At 40.0% G+C, this 19951-nt stretch overlaps 1 protein-coding gene and 1 long non-coding RNA gene across 6 annotated transcripts in view; one reads left to right on the top strand and one right to left on the bottom strand.

Annotated features, from left to right (window-relative positions):
• Positions 1-4377: 4377 nt before the first annotated feature.
• The window catches only part of LOC111953578 (uncharacterized), a 54541-nt gene continuing 38967 nt past the window's right edge, over positions 4378-19951 (bottom strand). Inside the window, exons 1-3 of one of the 3 annotated variants that reach the window (XR_002875882.2) lie at positions 10172-10419; positions 6079-6179; positions 4378-5809 (exon numbers count right to left, since the gene is read on the bottom strand). This is a non-coding gene — a long non-coding RNA (uncharacterized lncRNA). Of the gene's footprint in view, positions 5810-6078; positions 6180-10171; positions 10420-10465; positions 10541-19951 lie in introns of those variants that run through there. The other 2 variants (XR_002875883.2, XR_011474249.1) reach the window with 2 other exon arrangements.
• Positions 10561-19951, top strand: part of sugct (succinyl-CoA:glutarate-CoA transferase) — a 163747-nt gene continuing 154356 nt past the window's right edge. Inside the window, exons 1-4 of one of the 3 annotated variants that reach the window (XM_023972951.2) lie at positions 10561-10696; positions 14846-14894; positions 15068-15141; positions 16988-17073. In XM_023972951.2, coding sequence (XP_023828719.1) covers positions 10561-10696; positions 14846-14894; positions 15068-15141; positions 16988-17073 — 345 coding nt within the window. The remainder of the gene's footprint in view (positions 10697-14845; positions 14895-15067; positions 15142-16987; positions 17074-19951) is intronic. The other 2 variants (XM_023972952.2, XM_023972953.2) reach the window with 2 other exon arrangements.

Here is a 19951-nt window from a genome sequence, read left to right as displayed (position 1 = left end):
CGACAGAAGCACTAGAAATCGTTTGTCCCAGCCACTTAAAAGGTTACTCACATAACCACAGTTCTATGAACTAAGTGGTTATTCAACTGACTGGGAAAAACACATTCTTTCAGATTATTGCTGCGAGCTGCCAATTAAGTCACTGAGATGCATTGATCTCGCGAGCCTGGCCTAGGTGGTAGTTGTGACGGCCCAGGTGCTAGTTGTGAAAGCCCAGGTGGAAGTTGTGACAACCCAGATGGTAGTTGTGACAGCCAAGGTGACGGCCTAGGTGGTAGTTGCGACGGCCAAGAGGTAGTTGTGATAGCCCAGGTGGTAGTTGTGACGGCTCAGGCCCAGGAGGAAGTTGTGACAGTCAAGGGGACGGTCTAGGGCAGTGGTCGTCAACCAAGGTATTCCTAGTCGATCACCAAATATTTCTGTAGAAAAGCCAACGAACGATAAAGGCTTGCGCTCATTTTTTAAAATCGTGTTGAGCTGTTGCTGTTAGGTGCACTTTATTCAAAAGTCCTGCGCACCGGGTCAGCAAAGTGCTCCCATGAGGCAATCTCCGCCTACCCGGCGGACCAGCAAATCTGTGACTAAATTGAGTGCACCAACTGCGCTGCCCAATCGGATAGCTCAAATCACCGTGGCTACAGAGCTTCCATGACCCTGGCCACAGCCAAGTTTAATAAGCTACTAGCCTACGTAAGATTTAATCACTTTTAAAGCCATGACCACAGAGAGACCGTCAACGAATACACCAAAGAGCTGCTGTTTTTATGAGTGAGATCATGTTTAAGTTTATATTCAGCACTGTCACTGTTTTTATTCAACACTATTACAAAACGCGCTTCTCCATACTTCCGCTCGGGCTGCAGCTGCAATGAATCGTAAAACTGACTATCCTACTGATCCTTGACTTCGGAGATGTCATTTACAAATTAGCCTCCAACACTCTACTCAGCAAATTGGATGTAGTCTATCACCGTGCCATCCATTTAGTCACCAAAGCCCCATATACTACCCACCACTGCAACCTGTATACTCTCGTTGGCTGGACCTTGCTACATATTCGTCGCCAGACCCACTGGCTCCAGGTCATCTATAAGTCTTTGCTAGGTATAGCTCCGCCTTATCTCAGCTCACTGGTCATCATAGCAACACCCACCCGTAGCACATGCTCCAGCAGGTATATTTCACTGGTCATCCCCAAAACCAACACCTCCTTTGGCCGCCTTTCCTTCCAGTTCTATGCTGCCAATGACTGGAACAAATTGTAAGAATCACTGAAGTTGGTAGACTTATATCCTCCATCTCCCTCCCTCATGACTGGAACGGAGCCAATGGAATGGCATCAAACACATGAAAAACCTGTGTTTGATATATTTTATACCATTCAAACTTTTCCACTCCAGCAATTACCACAAGCCCATTCTCCCCAATTAAGGTGCCACCAACTTCCTGTGACATACAGTATGTTTAGGATCATTGTCCTGCTGAAAAGTGAACCTCTTGCCGACTGAAGCAGGTTTTCCTCTAAGATTTCCCTATAATTGGCTCATCCATCTTGCACTCAATCCTGGCAAGTTTCTCAGTTCCTGCCGATGAAAAGCATCCCCATAAGATGATGCTGCCACCACCATGTTTCACCATGATATACAGTGTCGGCTTTGCACCACCCCATATTGTTTTGCATTCAGGCCAAAAAATTATATTTTGGTCTCATCAGACCAGATAACCTTTTGCCACATCTTTGCTGTGTATCCCACATGCCTTTTGGCAAAATCAAAACCGGATTTAATATGTTTTTTTCCCAGCATAGACTTTCTCCTCATCACACTTCCATAAAGCCCAGCTTTATGGAGCTCCTAGGCCCATGGACGGTTTCTCCCATCTAGGCAGTGGAACTCTGTAGCTCCTTCAGAGTTACCATTGGCCTCTTGGTGACTTCTCTGACCAATGCCCTCCTTGCCCGGCCACTTAGTTCCAGTGGTCGGCCTTCTCTAGGCAGAGTCTTCGTGATGTTGTTTGTTTGGATATGCTCTCTAACAAACTCTTGTGCTTTCTTCTTCTTCTTCTTTTGTGGGGTTTTAGGGCCTACAACATCCTGAAAAGTTTAACTGCTGCCCACATTTCCAATAAGGAAATGTGTAAAACTAAAACTAACGCCCGCTAACGTCCGAAAACAACATACAAAACAAAAAAGTATCCTCAATAAATCAACTTTACTCAGAGCCCTACATATATCCGGGGACCTGAGAGGACGCCACTGCTCCCCCCGGTACTTCATGCAGCCCTTATCCCATTATGTCCCTCACTCCCAAGAATCGTTCAACAACAAAGATAGTAATCCTTCCTGAGCTCTGATCCACTCCTGTAGTGCAGTTTATCACTGTAGCAATAAATGCCATAAAAGTCAAATGGCACTCACAGCGCTGGACTGCGATGTTTCCATGGCAGCCGAAACCACTGCTGTTTTCTTTTTTTGCATAAGAGACACACTGAACAGCTCTTATCCTAGCAATCACTGCTTTTGTACCCTCCAAAAGTATTTGAAGTGTCTGTGCTATGTCTAGGAGATACAAGAAAGCTCAGGAAATATTTAAGTTTTTTGGACATGTATTTAACTCCTTTTTTTTGTTGGAACAAAACTACCTCCATAATTCAATATTTTTTTTTAACCAGTACCGAGTTACCTACAGATGAGTCCAGTAACTATTGTGCAAAACTGAGAACACCATAGTGTTCGTGAGAGTCTCCTCTTTCCATAGAGTGCTCATATTAGTTAGCAGACAAAACTGTTCAGACGTTTTCGTGAGAAACCGATTTTCGGGATGTCTCCTGATCTAACAAACAGGCTGTAGCTCTGCCACTTTCCACCGCAGATGAAGATACGGAAGGCTGACATACAGTAGGCGGATGTGGTGGATTGAGACGCAGCCCATGCAAAAAAAAATGCAGATATCTCTAGCTTAAACTGACAGATTTTGATGGGGATATTTGTTATTATGTTAATCTTGTGACAGAAAATGCACAAATGGACTCCGTTCAACCAACTATGTGACGTCTGAAGGCAATTGAGCCTTGTTCGCATTGGCAGTTTGAAGTGACTCAAACCTTATTTTTTGGCATATCCAATTCAAATCTGTTCTTTTTCCTGCAGCGTGAACAACCAAAAAGCACATGGAATCAGATATTTCAAGCCACATTTCAAACCACCTTCGTAGGTGAAAAATTTGAAAAATTTGTCGACATGGAATATTTTGTGTAGATCAGTAACAAAAAAAATATCTAAAATAAGTCCATTTTAATTTCAGTTTGTCTGTCAAGAAAATGTGGAAAAGTGAATAACATCACCATTTTCTACTAAGTGGAGCCATTTCCTTTATGGAAGAATTCAATGCATTAAGTTGTTAAAAATTGTAGCAGTGCAGAGCCTTTAATCTGCAAGTAATCATCACCACATGAACATGCAAATGTATAATTCTTACTTGGAAAAGAAGCCACAGTATTTAGTGACTCAACAGCTGGATCACAGTTAGGGTAATAGGGGGTAACTATCCCCCTGGGGTAGCCCCCATGACGTCACCAAATTATTTCCCCAACACTTTCCCTGCCTGCACAGCTCTTGCTCAACAAAAAATGTCCCGTGTCATACAAACTTTGAGGTATTACAGCAAAACGATTTTGTGGTAAGTTGATAAAAAAATGTAAATGATCAACTTAGATATATTCCAATGAAGTTAGATCAATAATAGTTTTTTAAATAGACAAGTAGGAAAGCCTTAAGATAAATAGTCTCCTGTTTAGAGAGAAAAATGTTGATAATTTTTTAGTAAAGTAGTAATACAGTGCCTTGCACAAGTATTCATATCCCCCTTGGCGTTTTTCCTATTTTAGTGCATTACAACCTGTAATTTAAATGGATTTTTATTTGGATTTAATGTAATGGACATACACAAAATAGTCCAAATTTGTGAAGTGAAATTAAAAAAATAACATTAAAAAAAAAAAAAAAAAGTGGTGCATGCATAAGTATTCACCCCCATTGCTATGAAGCCCCAAAATAAGATCTGGTGCAACCAATTACCTTCAGAAGTCACATAATTTGTTAAATAAAGTCCACCTGTGTGCAAAATAAGTGTCACATGATCTCAGTAAACATTTGAAGTTGGAAGTTTACATACACCTTAGCCAAATACATTTAAACTCAGTTTCACAATTCCAGACATTTAATCCTAGTAAAAATTCCCTGTCTTAGGTCATTTAGGATCACCACTTTATTTTAAGAATGTGAAATGTTAGAATAATAGAGAGGGATTTATTTCAGCTTTTATTTCTTTCATCACAATCCCAGTGGGTCAGAAATTTACATACACTCAATTAGTATTTGGTAGCAAAAAGAAAGGAGGACCAAGGCACTCTTCATATAATTAATTAAAATGCCTTTATTTGTATGGCATGTTCAATAGAAACAAGGTTTTAAAAATCAGACGCGTTTCGGCTGCATGGCCTTTGTCAGGGAGTACAAAGAAATAATACAATATCCTCTTTTGAACAGCTTTTCCAATTAGCCCTAATTTGAAGAGGGAGTGGTTACAAAATTGATTGGACACACCTAGTAAGCAATACTATACACATTAAGAAGTGAAATACTGTAGCTATGTTATCATAAAAATACAACTCCAAGTTAGAAGTATCAGAACACTTAGAAAGGTAGTTCTAACCTTAAATATGACTGGGAGAAGTGTCAAGATTAAGAAAGCAATATATTCCATAGTACACTAGAACACAGCAAAACATGAACAACAGTCTAAACATAGCTGAGGGCAATTGAGCAAAATGTCCACTAGATGACAGCAAATGGACCCATCACGACCCTACAGGAAGGGTGAGAAATCCATATCTTCATTTAAACCAGGGTATTTAGTGGCCTGTAGTTTGTAAATCCAAAAACGTTCCCTTTGGTTTAACTGTTTAAGACCCACATCCTTTGACTTGCAATTAACTACTTCACTAGCTAGCACAAAAAAATCCAATGTGGTGCATCATGTGGTGTTTTCAGAATGAGCCGAATCAGCACATCATGATACCACAGGATGTAGTGTCGTCATCACCAGCACGAGGTGTGTTTTGATTTAGAAAATTACTGTTCTAAGGAAAATCTATTTTTGTAGGCCTAAAAATTTTGTGTGATTAACACCATCCACTTATGTGAGACACCCTTGATAACAGTTGTTTTGAGTTCCTCATAGAGAATGTGGGGAGTTTTAGCTTTAGCTCAAGACAATGTCAGTGAGTGCAAAGATCAACGGAAAGTAAAACTTTTTCGTAACTAGGTATTATGTCTGTCACAAGCCCTGTTAACCTTTGCTCTGATCGAAGTGCAGTGAATGTAAAACAGTCCCAACTGGCTTTTATGAGTGTTTCAACAACGTACATGTGATGACTTGACTTTCTTGGGCTAACATTTATTACCAAACCATCACTTCCGAACATTTTTTTGGACTAAATCTTACAGCAATACAAATACATTGAATATTAGAGGCCTAAATATATTATATAATTGCAAAATTATATCAATCTCTTGCTGCAAAATGACAATAAGTGATTAAAGAAGTGTGGGGCATCAAAGTAATGTAGGCGAGTGTTGTTGCCAAAGCTGCACTGCTGTGGCCCTAGAGGCCACCCGTCACACACCTGTGCCCCTGTCAGAGTGGCCATATCCAGGATGATGTCAGCAGAGGTCCTTGCTGGCATACACCACACCATCAGAGAGCACTAGGCTGCCTTCAGCATCAGTGTTGTTGATCTCCACTGTACTCTGAGAAAGTTAGCAAAACAAGAGAAAAAAACAAATCAGAAAGGCAGCAAAAAGAGAACAAAAGGCAATTGAAACCATAAATTAACCAAACAACAAACTAAATGTAAGCCAATAATGAATCTTTGCTCAAATGCCAGCTAATTGTTTCTTTCCCACACAAAAGCCCATCAGAAGGAAAAACGACTTACCTCCATCAGGTTGCCATCATATTAGCCCAGTTCCCATTACCTTGCCTAACTGGTTTACATGCTCCCCCAACGGCTACTCACTTTCCAGAGTAGAGCTTGTGGATGTCATCTGTCTGTGTGGCAGTGGGTCCAACTGCATTCCCCACCAGGCAGAATATGGCATGGAGATTGTCCTTGAAGCCCTGAAATAAAGACACATTTCAAAAGGTTTGCAGAAAACTTTTCAACAGCTCTAACCAAACTTTCAATACGTGTTCCAATAGGGTGTCTCCTAACAGGACCTTATGTTTCAAATAAGAAGTTGAGTTGAAAGAGTAAGCAGGGCTAGTAGGTACAGTAGGCCTCACTGTTAGTATTTGGTAGCATTGCCTTTAAATTGTTTAACTTGGGTCAAACATTTCGGGTAGCCTTTCACAAGCTTCCCACAATAAGTTGGGTGAATATTGGCCCATTTCTCCAGACAGAGCTGGTGTAACTGAGTCAGGTTTGTAGGCCTCCTTTGCTCGCAAACGCTTTTTCAGTTCTGCCCACACATTTTCTATGGGATTGAGGTCAGGGCTTTGTGATGGCCACTCCAATACCTTGACTTTGTTGTCCTTAAGCCATTTTGACACAACTTTGGAAGTATGTTTGGGGTCATTGTCCATTTGGAAAACCCATTTGTGACCAAGCTTTAACTTCCTGACTGATGTCTTGAGATGTTGCTTCAATATATCCACATACTTTTCCTACCTCATGATGCCATCAATTTTGTGAAGTGCACCAGTCCCTCTTGCAGCAAAGCACCCCCACAACATGATGCTGCCACCCCCATGCTTCGCGGTTGGGATGGTGTTCTTCGGCTTGCAAGCCTGCCGATTTTTCCTCCAAACATAACGATGGTCATTATGGCCAAACAGTTCAATTTTTGTTTCATCAGACCAGAGTACATTTCTCCAAAAAGTACGATCTTTGTCCCCATGTGCAGTTGCAAACCGTAGTCTGGGTTTTTTATGGCGGTTTGGAGCAGTGGTTTCTTCCTTGCTGAGCTGCCTTTCAGGTTATGTCGATATATGACTCGTTTTATCGTGGATATAGATACTTTTGTACCTGTTTCCTCCAGCATCTTCACAAGGTCCTTTGCTGTTGTTCTGGGATTGATTTGCACTTTTTGCACAAAAGTATGTTCATTTCTAGGAGACAGAACGCGTCTCCTTCCTGAACAGAATGATGACTGCGTGGTCCCATGGTGTTTATACTCACGTACTATTGTTTGTACAGATGAAGGTGGAGCAATCAGGCATTTGGAAATTGCTCCCAAGGATGAACCAGAGGTCTACAATTTTTTTCTGAGGTCTTCGTTTCATTTTCCCATGATGTCAAGCAAAGAGGCACTGAGTTTGAAGGTATGCCTCGAAATACATCCATAGGTACACCTCCAATTGAATCAAATTATGTCAATTAGCCTTTCAGAAGCTTCTAAAGCCATGACATAATTTTCTGGAATTTTCCAAGCTGTTTAAAGGCACAGTCAACTTAGTGTATGTAAACTTCTGACCCACAGGAATTGTGATACAGTGAATTATAAGTGAAATAATCTGTCTGTAAACAATTGTTGGAAAAATTACTTGTGTCATGCACAAAGTAGATGTCCTAACCGACTTGCAAAACTATAGCTTGTTAACAAGACATTTGTGGAGTGGTTGAAAAACGAGTTTTAATGACTCCAACCTAAGTGTATGTAAACTTCAGACTTCAACTGTATATACACCTGTTCTGAAAGGACCCAGAGTCTGCAACACCACTAAGCAAGGGGCACCACCAAGCAAGCGACACCATGAAGACCAAGGAGCTCTCCAAACAGGTCAGGGACAAAGTTGTGGATCAGGGTTGGGTTAAAAAAAAGTATCAGAAATGTTGAACATCCCATGGAGCACCATTAAATCATTATAAAAAATTTGAAAGAATGTGGCACAACAAACCTGCCAAGAGAGGGCCGCTCCCCAAAACAGACCAGGCAAGGAGGGCATTAATCAGAGGCAACAAAGAGACAAAAGATAAACCCGAAGGAGCTGCAAAGCTCCGCAGCGGAGATTGGAGTATCTGTTCATAGGACCACTTTAAGCGGTACACTCCACAGAGCTGGGCTTTACGGAAGAGTGGCCAGAAAAAAACATTGCTTAACGAAAAAAATAAGCACACATATTTGGTCTTCGCCAAAGGCATGTGGGAGACTCCCAAAACATATGGAAAAAGCTACTCTGGTCAGATGAGACTTAAATGTAGCATTTGGCCAACAAGGAAAACGCAATGTCTGGCGCAATCCCAACACCTCCCATCACCCCAAGAACACCATCCCCACAGTGAAGCATGGTGGTTTTTCATCGGCAAGGACTGGGAAACTGGTCAGAATTGAAGGAATGATGGATGGCGCTAAATACAGGGACATTCTTGAGGGAAACCTGTTTCAGTCTTCCAGAGATTTGAGACTGGGACGGAGGTTCACCTTCCAGCAGGACAATGACCCTAAGCATACTGATAAAGCAACACTCAAGTGGTTTAAGGGGAAACATTTAAATGTCTTGGAATGGCCTAGTCAAAGCCCAGACCTCAATCTAATTGAGAATCTGTGGTATGACTTAAAGATTGCTGTACACCAGCGGAACCCATCCAACTTGAAGGAGCTGGAGCAGTTTTGCCTTGAAGAATGGGCAAAAATCTCAGTGGTTAGATGTGCCAAGCTTATAGAGACATACCCCAAGAGACTTGCAGCTGTAATTGCTGCAAAAGGTGTCTCTACAAAGTATTGACTTTGGATTGGTGAATAGTTATGCACGCTCAAGTTTTCTGTTTTTTTTGTCTGATTTCTTGTTTGTTTTACAATTTAAAATATTTTGCATCTTCAAAGTGGTAGGCATGTTGTGTAAATCAAATGATACATACCCCCCCCAAAAATCCATTTTAATTCCAGGTTGTAAGGCAACAACACAGGAAAAATGCAAAGGGGGATGAATACTTTTGCAAGCCACTGTTGGATGTTGGATGAGTGTGTTGGGGGCAACTCGCCCCCGCCCCCCTACTACGGGGGCTAGTTATCCCTTTATGGTTATGAATGTGTTTCTACCTGGCATTTAGACAATTTTAAACCCAGCTAGCGCTAGTTTATGCTAGCAAGTTAGCATAACCCGCTTGGAGTGCTAGCTAGCAACCTTACTGCCAGATCATCTGAGGTAAAATACATAAAAAAGATAATGTAACTCAATTGCATTAGTAAATGTTTTCACTAGTGATGGATAGCTTTAATGTTACTTTAAAGCCTTTTAGCTATTTTACACAGCAATTTATGTCATATAGCTAGATAGCTAGCTATGTTTTTAAGAGAGAGCTTTTCAATCGGCATCTCTCCCCCTGTTTTCAGTCACAGGTGGGGACTAGATTAGGTGTGAGCAGTGCAGAAGGTAGGCTCATGAGTTGTGCTCTAATTTTACTGGGGATAGCTTATTGTATTGGTGACCTATGCACAAATTACAATCGTGCAATAGCAGAGCATAAGAGAGTTGCCACATCAATGTTACACTGAATTAATTACTTAAGTTATTGTTATTAAGTGTTATATTCCAATTTTATTTAATGTTATTAGTTATATTCCATTCCAATATTATATTCCAATTCATTTTTTTTTTAATGAATTAAAAACAACTATAGAAAACCTTTTGCTCCTGAATGTAATTTTAAAGACTGCTGGGATTTAAAATCGTGCATTATTGAAATACTATTTAGTGCATTTGTACATAATGGATGGTATGGAAAAGGATCAACAAAGAAAGAACAAAGAGCATGTGAGTTAAAGAGGGACTTTAACATCAAATCTCCTCATAGTGCAGATATTAATGGTGACATGTGCGACACCATTTCCGACAACTATTTTATTTAAATAATTAAAATAAGACAACTATACTTAGCTTTTAAGTATTACTTACTAAATAATTTCTTAATAGAACGGATATAATTGATTTTTAACACACCTGTGTGAAACCCTATGCCATAGTCTTCTACCGGGTACCTGGCACCCCCATACTTAAAATAACCTGCCCCTTTTCTAAAAACAACAGTTCATGAAAAAAAAAAGTGTAAACTGTAGCCATTTATTTCCCTTTATAGTTTATTCGCCTATGCATGACCTTCATCCACCTACCATTTTTTTTCTCCAAACGTTGCTTTTGTGTCAGCAATTAGACATTGTTCTTAGCTGGTTCTGGATACCAGTATTACCCTATCCATGTGGGGGAAGTAGAACCAAGGCGTGGACCCCGACCTTTTCTTGCTGTCTGTGATTGTCTTCTATCTACAGCACTAGACATCACCAAAAATGACTTAATTAAGAAATTAGACAATCATTTTTTAAACTGTCTGTTCACACCACCACTTCAATAATGCAATGGTATTGTGCCGGTAAGAGTAGAATGTGTATAGTGTGTCTTGAACGTACCCAAGAGGAGGCAGGGCTTTTCAATGCCTTCCGATAGGCTAGTGTAGGCCTACCACTCCGACACGGAAATCGCTCTAAATAAAGACTCCAAAAACATGTCGACGATACCAACACGCGTCAAGTGCGGTGCATTTGTTCGACTCTTGGCCAGCGGGATTCAACCCTGTATTTTTCGACAACATCAAAGTATTCGCACTAATCTCAGGCGGCTGCTTTCCAACATACAGCCAGGTATTTGAGCTGAAGTGTCGTTTTCTTGTCCTTTACTTGCCTACAAGTACGATAGCGAATTAATGTATCATTAAACTTCTCGCCGATAGTATGCTGCTATTCAGCAATTATCAAATTGTTGTATATCCTTATCTAAGTAGGGTCTAAACACCATGAACAAATATTTGATATTGTGTAGTGGACAATACTGGTCGACTTTTCACTCATCAACATGTTGATGATCTAGGACTATGCATGGTTTTAATCAACACTACGACGTTTCAACAACCTAGCGTTTCTATTGGACTGGTTTAGTAAATAGGGCGGGATTTACCTGAATCTGTCAAATGGAAAATTGTTTGGAGTAACCATTACACCCCATGCCAAGAAAGTTAGTTACCCACAAAACCGACCATGCTCAACTATGGTTGGATTGCTGATGCTATGTATTGGCCATTGAGAGGCTTTGAAGCCACTGGTCGGACATATTGGCCCACCCTAGTAGGCGCAGTCCTCCATAAGAATGATTGTAATTCTACAGTATTACTATTACATGTTTTAACGACAAAATGTATTAAAGTATTTTGTAGTATTGGGGACAGTAACATTAGTACTCAACAAAAAAAAACTTGAAGGAAAATGTTTTTATATATATTTTTATGTTTAGCTCACATATTATATTTTAGTATACATTAAGATGTCTGTAATATAATACATGTGTCAAATGAATTTAGACATTAATAAATGCATTTCTATAGCTTCCCAAATCTTTTTTACAATTGAGGAGTACCAAGATGGTTGTGTGGTGGCTTCAATACAGAGCTCACTGTCAGTCATTCAGAGTTTATAGACATATGAGTAGGATCTATCTGCAGACCAAGTTTACTACACTACCATTGAGGCTGCTAGCAAGCTACAGTAGGACACAGTGTCCTTCGCCCCAGCCCTCCGAGCACTGCTTTCTCGCAGTTATTTTAATGGTGCTACACAGGGTTTTTGGTTGTAATTTCAGAAAATGTACCTAAATATATATATGGTGCAAACAGTGGAATGATAGTGTTTCACAGTATTACTTACCCGCCAGTGTTGTGGTTGGCTGTGATATTTGCCTAATGATTTCTCCCGCCGGAGCGGCATCTGTTGTCAAACTGTGAAAGCTGTTCGGACTTTCTCTGTGTTATCTAGTGGCTGGGCTGATGAGACAGTGGATTGCACAGTCAGATGGAACAGAGTAAATATTAATTTTAACGTCATCGATTTAGCCGGTGATAACTTGTGGAATAGACACTGGCTGGAACCACCTGTTGTATAAATTTAAAACAAAAATTGATGCAGTCAGTTTCTCCTTAGCTGTGTTTGAATACTCATACTAACAGTACTATTTGTGATGTAAATTGGGTATTTAGTATGCTTATTGGTCATAGTATGGATATAGTTAGTATTCCAAAAGTTCACGGATGTTGTACTACATTTGCCAAAATACGAAGTATGCAAGCAGTGGACACTACTTCCGGGCTTTTAGGGCCCATAATGCAATTCTTCATAAAATGGGCGTGGCTTCATATCATTAGAGCAGTATGTACCGGTATGTTAGCTAGCTACCTAATGTTAGTTGGCTACTCTTACATCGAACTTGCCAGTATATTAACTATATGCTATCTAACTACTCAACGTTTATTGACTTGATTATTCACGTCATTCTTAGCTAAGTGGTATAGTTGTTGTGTGTTCTCAATGGACATTGTTCATTCGGGTGCGTTTGTAAAAATTTGCTCTGGCTATCTACTCCGATTTCAGAGCACTCTTGTCTGAGTGTGCCAAAGCGCAGAATAGCTGTTGAATTTACAAACACACGTTAGCAAAAAAGCATAATTAAATTGTTGCCAGCAGCACAGTCACCAACGCTCTCTGCTAGGGCGAGTAAAATGGTCAGAGTGTGGTGTTCTCTTATGTGTCGTGAAGTAGCTAGCCAACTTTAGCCAATTAGCTTGGGTGCTTGACTGCTGTTGTGAGGGAGGTCAGAAGGCTCGGATCAACCCTACTCCTCGGCCAGAGCGGGCAGTGTGCGCTTTGAACGGTCTGAATTTATGAACACCTATGCACACTCTGGCACTCCAGATTGAATTTACGAACACACCTAAAGTCGTAAAATGTCTAGCTAGTAATTTCTTATGCTAACAAGCTAGCAAAAGGTTGCGTAGCAACAGCATCAACTTCTGGTAGACAGGCAAAGCTCTAGTACGCTCAACTGAAGGGACACCATTTGTTTACAGTATACTAAAATGAACTCAGTATTTACTTTTAGCCAAAAGAGAGACTGGCATGCATAGTATTGAATTTGATATTAGCCCTGTGAGCCTGAAGAGCAAGACAACTGCTCAAACGTCCTGTTTTGAATGGTTAATGCCGAAATAACTTAATCAAATCAATTTGTATTTGTCACATGCTCCAAATACAATTGGTGTAGACTTTACCGTGAAATGCATGCTTACGAGTAATTTCTAACGATTGTTTAACACGAGGTATAAAATACACAAGAAAGGAGCTATGGACTACCATAGAGCCTAGTCCCGATTATCCAACCATTTGGTTCAGTTATGGGTCTATTCTCGACAGTTTACAAGGTCCAGAAAGGTACATTAGCAGGCTACTCATAGGGTGTATTTTGATCTGTCTCTCTCTCAAAATTCAAGGGCTTTATTGGCATGGGAAACATATGTTAACATTGCCAAAGCAAGTGAAGTAGATAATAAACAAAAGTGAAATAAACATTAACAGTAAACATTACACTCACACAAGTTCCAAAAGAATAAAGACATTTATATAGTCATACATTTGGCAGGAGGTTGGGAAGTGCAGTTCAGTTTCCACCTCATTTTGTTGGCAGTGTGCATATAGCCTGTCTTCTCTTGAGAGCCAGGTTTGCCTACGGCAGTCTTTCTCAATAGCAAGGCTATGCTCACTGAGTCTGTACGTGGTCAGATCTTTCCTTAAGTTTGGGTCATTCACAGTGGTCAGGTATTCTGCCACTGTGTACTCTCTGTTTAGGGCCAAATAGCATTCTAGTTTGCTCAGTTTTTTTTGTTAATTCTTTCCAATGTGTGAAGTAATGATCTTTTTGTTTTTTATGATTTGGTGGGGACTAATTGTGTTGCTGTCCTGGGGCTCTGTGGGGTCTGTTTGTGCTTGTGAACAGCGCCCCAGGACCAGCTTGCTTAGGGGACTCTTCTCCAGGTTCATCTCTCTGTAGGTGATGGCTTTGTTATGGAAGGTTTGGGAATTGATTCCTTTTAGGAGGTTGTAGAACTTAACGGCTCTCACACTCCTCCAACATCCGATTTTTAATCCATAAATTTTTTCCCGCATTGAGGAACCATCTCCTTTTGACTCCAATTCCAATGAACTTTTTTCTCTTCAGCGGACAGACTGCAAGAAACTCTTAAATTATTGTGAAGATGACTTTTCACGAGCTGTGGTCCTTGTGTAATTGTTCGACGTTATGACTGTTGTGATAAACTAAGACAACTGTGAACTCGAGGAAAAAAACTAAACAGGTCTGACAGTTCAAAATAAATAAAAATCTCCAGTCGGAGTTCGTTTGATTTCCGAGTTCTTAGTTGTCTTCAATGCACTGAAGTCTTAAGTCTGACATTTCAGAGTTCCCAGCTGTTTTAAATGGCAGTGTTTCTGTTGTGTGCTAGCTTCCTACGTTGAGCGCAAGCTCTCTGTCAGCACTACAGTAACTATTTTATTCGACAGATACTCTACATGCCCATGTTCTGGATATGCCAACCGCTAGGCAGGTAGCCTAGTGGTTAAGAGTGTTGGACCAGTAACCGAAAGGTCGCTGGTTCGAATCCCTGAGCCAACTAGGTGAAAAATCTGTTGACGTGCCCTTGAGCAAGGCACTTAACCTTAATTGCTCCTGTAAGTCGGTCTTGATAAGAGCGTCTACTAAAAAGCACAAAGAGGGACTGATCGAACTGCCAATGGAAAGGCAAATACGTAAATTCCAAAATGCTGACATTTTGAATCCCGGCCTAAGTCTCTGGCCTACTTTGATGTTCTTTATGCTCGTCAAGGCATATAGCCCACCAACAGGCTCTATTGTTGCAAGTTATTATTCACCCGGTGCTGTACTAGTCTAACCATCCTATTTGTCTGACGCAGGAGAGAATGTTCGACCACTGGAGGGTGTTAAAGTCCTAGACCTCACAAGGTATATTCACATAGCCTACTCTTTTTTAATACATTTTTTTCTTCTTTTTTTTCTTCTCATTCAATCATTTTTTGTTCTAAGCTTGTTATCCGTCAGCCTAGAGGTTAGAGAGGTGGGCCAGAAATTGGTTGTCTTTGTGTGTGTGTGCATGATCTATTTGCTTTATTTTTCAGGGTCCTGGCTGGCCCATTTGCCACAATGATACTGGGGGACCTGGGTGCTGAGATTATCAAAGTCGAGAGACCAGGCAAGTGATGAGACAAATTCTGTGTTACATTCTGTAAGGTTTTGGAAAAATATTGATTGTTGTTGGTGGAAAATCTAAACGTGCAGTGCTCACTTGCAACTTTGACACTATACTAGACTAGAGTATTTGTTGACGTTCTGTTGTCAGTGGCTCTGACAATCAGCAGCCACATGGTGTCACTGCTGTGTAAGACTAAGGTGAACCTATTTCATGAAGGTTTGTGAATATTTAAGGCTCTGTTGGATTTCATCCTTCCTCGAAGTAATCACTGCTGTAACATAATTTGATAGGCGTAAGCAAGGCTTCCACTGCGTTGTTTTCACCAATCATGAGTAGCCCTTTAAACTAACTCCACGTAATAAAGCATTTATAATGGATTAGTAAATCGATTATTAAGAATTTCTTAATAATTTCTCTCACATATGTAAATGTTGGTAGCCTAGTTATTCACACATTTATAAACTACTTTTTAAAGTATTTAATAATGATTCATAAGATGTTTAATAACAGTACACAGTTACAGTCGCTCGCCCATCTAGATAACTTGAAACAGACTAACCAGATCTTGTGTCTTGAAGTCGCCTAGGCTAGCTAGTGCTAGCGAACTTCTTTCACCAACTAGCTTCAACCAGCTGGTGTGGAATCAATGCAAAGTTGGTGTGGCATTAGATATCCCTTCTCTGGGGCTAGTTGGGGACCGTCAATTAATTGCACTGTAAATGGGACAATATTTCAATATTACATTTTTTTGTGGTCTCATTAAATGCTTTCAATATTTGTATATGCATTTCTACAATTTATAGTCGGTTTGAGGTTTTTAAGGCATTGACATTTGTAACTATTGAATAATTTTTATTTTTTTTGTCCGATGTACATTGTGTCATTTGCCCCTTAGGGATATCGAATGTCCAACCAAATTGACTGGGCGTTACGATGGTGTCACATGCAGCTGCACTCCGGATTTATGATTACTTGGGTGCTGCCAGATGTGGGATGGATTAAAATAAACCCAACACAAGGAAAACTGTTACAGTACCCTTCATTCTGTAACATACCATTTTTTTCCCTTTCTCACAAATCTCAGTTTTGGACGAGACTGACTTCTGACTTCTATTTACACTTTGTAGTACATTTTGACCATAGAATAAATGTTTCTGACTCATATCGATGCCACATACAGCTGGCCATTTTCAAAACGAGAAGTTGCTTTGTATGGGCAGTCGTTCTAACATCCTATGTTGCGTGCCTATTATTTTACCATTGAGGCTATTTTGAGACATTAAAGGGCATCAGGTACTGCTGGAATGTCTATCAATGGCACGTCCATCTTTTTGTGAGAAATTACACTCAAAACATTTATAAAGTGTAAATGGCCCACACTTTAGACGAGGCCACTTTAGACGCAGAAAGACTTAACACATGATTAGTAAATTGTTTACAAGGACCTATATTAAACATATTATGAATTCAGTAATGATGAATAAATTATGAATAAACGGTTTACTATTAAATCCATGAAATGCTTTATTACTTGGAGTTATTATAAAGTGCTACCCAATCATGTCAGATCAGCGACAACCTAAAAGAATGGTGGAAGGATGCAATTTAAGTTTTAAGAAGGATTTTGAACTTTCCTCAGCACAGGCAAAGGTGACCATTGGCCAATGTTTCACTTGCATCTTATTAATGTTATGAAATGTAATCATAGTGAAATCCATCAGACCTGGGCTCAATTCAGTTTTGAAGCAATTATTATATTGGTTCCATTGCACCAGGAAACCTCGATCAAGCTGAAGTATTTGAAATGATTAGAAAAACAATTCTGATTAGTGATAATTTCTGACAGGTGCTGGGGACGACACCAGATCATGGGGACCTCCGTTTGTTGGTGATGAGAGTGCTTATTTTCTCAGTGTCAACAGAAACAAAAAGGTACATACAGTTGGTATCAACCCTTGAATTTGATCACATTTTGTTGTGTGACAAAGTTGCATTTTAATGGATTTAGTTGTCATTTTATGTAATTGATCTATACACAATACTCCATAATGTCATAGTGAAAAGACAATTCTACAAATGTTAATAAATTAAATAACAAATGTTGTTGCAAAAGTATTCACCACTTTTTTCTTTTTGGCAAGCCTAAATCAGTTCAGGAGTGAAATGGAGGTCCCCCATGATTTGGCATAACAAATCATATTTTATTTATAGCCTTTTATTTGACTAGGCAAGTCAGTTAAGAGCAAATTCGTATTTACAATGACGGCCTACCAAAAGGCCTCCTGCAGGGACGGGATAAAATAAATAAATATATATATAGGACAAAACACACATCAGGACAAGAGAGACAACACTACATAAAGAGAGACCCAAGACAACAAAATAGCAAGGCAGCAACACATGACAACACAACATGGTAGCAGCAAAAAAAATGGTACAAGCATTATTGGGCACAGACAACAGCACAAAGGGCAAGACGGTTGAGACAACAATACATCACGCAAAGCAGACACAACTGTCAGTAAGAGTGTCCATGATTGATCTCTGAATGAAGAGATAAAACTGTCCAGTTTGAGTGTTTGTTACAGCTCGTTCCAGTCGCTAGCTGAAGCGAACTGAAAAGAGGAGTGACCCAGGGATGTGTGTGCTTTGGGGATCTTTAACAGAATGTGTCTGGCAGAACGGGTGTTGTATGTGGAGGATGAGGGCTGCAGTAGATATCTCAGATCAGGGGGAGTGAGGCCTAAGAGGGTTTTATAAATAAGCATCAACCAGTGGGTCTTACGACGGGTATACAGAGATGACCAGTTTACAGAGGAGTATAGAGTGCAGTGTCCTATAAGGTGCATTGGTGGCAAATCTGATGGCCGAATGGTAAAGAACATCTAGCCGCTCAAGAGCATCCTTACCTGCCGATTATATAAATTACTTTGTAATCTAGCATAGGTAGGATGGTCATCTGAATCAGGGTTAGTTTGGCAGCTGGGGTGAAAGAGGAGCGATTACAATAGAGCAAACCAAGTCTAGATTTAACTTTAGCCTGCAGCTTTGATGTGTTGAGAGAAGGACAGTGTACCGTCTAGCCATACTCCCAAGTACTTGTATGAGGTGACTACCTCAAGCTCTAAACCCTCAAAGGTAGTTATCACATCGGTGGGGAGAGGGCCATTCTTCTTACCAAACCACATGACCTTTGTTTTGGAGGTGTTCAGAACAAGGTTAAGGGCAGAGAAAGCTAGTTGGACACTGAGAATGATTTGTTGTAGAGTGTTTAACACAAAATCCAGGGAGGGGCCAGCTGAGTATAAGACTGTATCATCTGCATATAAATGGTTGAGAGAGCTTCCTTCTGCCTGAGCTATGTTGTTGATGTACATTTAGCAGAGCATGGGGCCTAGGACCGAGCCACAATAATGGAATGGTCTACCGTTTTGAAAAGCTTTGGCCAAGTCGATACAAATAGCACCACAACATTGCTTAGAATCAAGGGCAGTGGTGACATCATTTAGGACCTTTCATTTAGGACCAGTCACTTTGTAACTGTCTCCTTATTTTCAAGCATGGTGGTGGCTGCATCATGGTATGGGTATGCTTGACATCAGCAAATCCTAGAGGAAAACCTGCTTCAGTCTGCTTTTACACCAGACACTGGTAAAATAATTCACTATTTAGCAGGACAATAACCTATAACACAATGCCAAATCTACACTGAAGTTGCTTACCAAGAAGTGTGAATGTTCCTGAGTGGCCAAGTTACAGTTTTGACTGAAACCTGCTTGAAAGTCTATGGCAAGAGTTGAAAATTGCTGTCTTGTCATGATCCCCAACACCTTGACAGGGCTTGAATACTTTAGAAAAGAATAATGGAAAAATATTGCACAATCCAGGTGTGCAAAGCTCTTACAGACTTATGCAAGAAGACTCACAACTAATCACTGCCAAAGGTGTTTCTAACATGTACAGTGAGCTCCAAAAGTGTTGGGACAGTTTTGTTGTTTTGGCTCTGTACTCCAGCACTTTGGATTCTAAATTATACAATGACTGTGGTTAAAGTGCAGACTGTCAGCTTTAATTTGAGGGTATTTCCATCCATACTGGGTGAACCATATAGAAATTTGATCACTTTTTGTACATAGTCAAAGAGTGAAATTAACACTCAGTGGTGTAAATAACCACAGTGTTTGTGTTAATAACCAGAGTTATTGTTTTACTCTGTGGAGAGTAAAACATTCCCATCAAAACCACACCCATCATTATCCTATTTCCCAGCATGCTCTACTACAGGAAGATTTTTTTCTCGGCGGGGATTGTTTTTAATATCTGTTTTTATATCTGCATGTACATTGATTGTTTAGTTAATCTTAAAAGCCCAGTGCACAGGAGTTGTAGTAATACTGTGAAAATTATGATAATGCCCTTTTAGTGTAATAGGTGTTTGAAAATACCTGTTTTAGCAAAATTCTTGCCAGTCCTAGCAGAATTCTTGCATGAGAAATGTATCTTTGCTGGGAAGCTATTTTTGTTTATTTTTGACCATTTGTAATTGCAAATAATCACAGTAAGGTACTTAATTGTTACCCAAAAATGATTTGATATTGAGATAAAAACGGCTGCATTGGACCTTTTCTTAAGCTACACAAAGATCAATAACATACCTTTTTCTAAACTAATCCAATCAGTTAGATTTATTGCACCTGTTACTGAAATGGTTGTTCCAGTTTAAATGGTTTATGTAGTCTCCTTTTTCAATTGTCCTAACCTTGACAGTCATTCTGAATGCAGGTTGCAGGTGAATACAATTCCAAATGTT

This window comes from Salvelinus sp. IW2-2015, linkage group LG27 (assembly GCF_002910315.2).
Source record: "Salvelinus sp. IW2-2015 linkage group LG27, ASM291031v2, whole genome shotgun sequence".
In the NCBI taxonomy this organism is placed as follows: domain Eukaryota; kingdom Metazoa; phylum Chordata; class Actinopteri; order Salmoniformes; family Salmonidae; genus Salvelinus; species Salvelinus sp. IW2-2015.
Note: the sequence above shows the minus strand (reverse complement) of the source record. Positions and strands in the feature narration are given on the sequence as shown.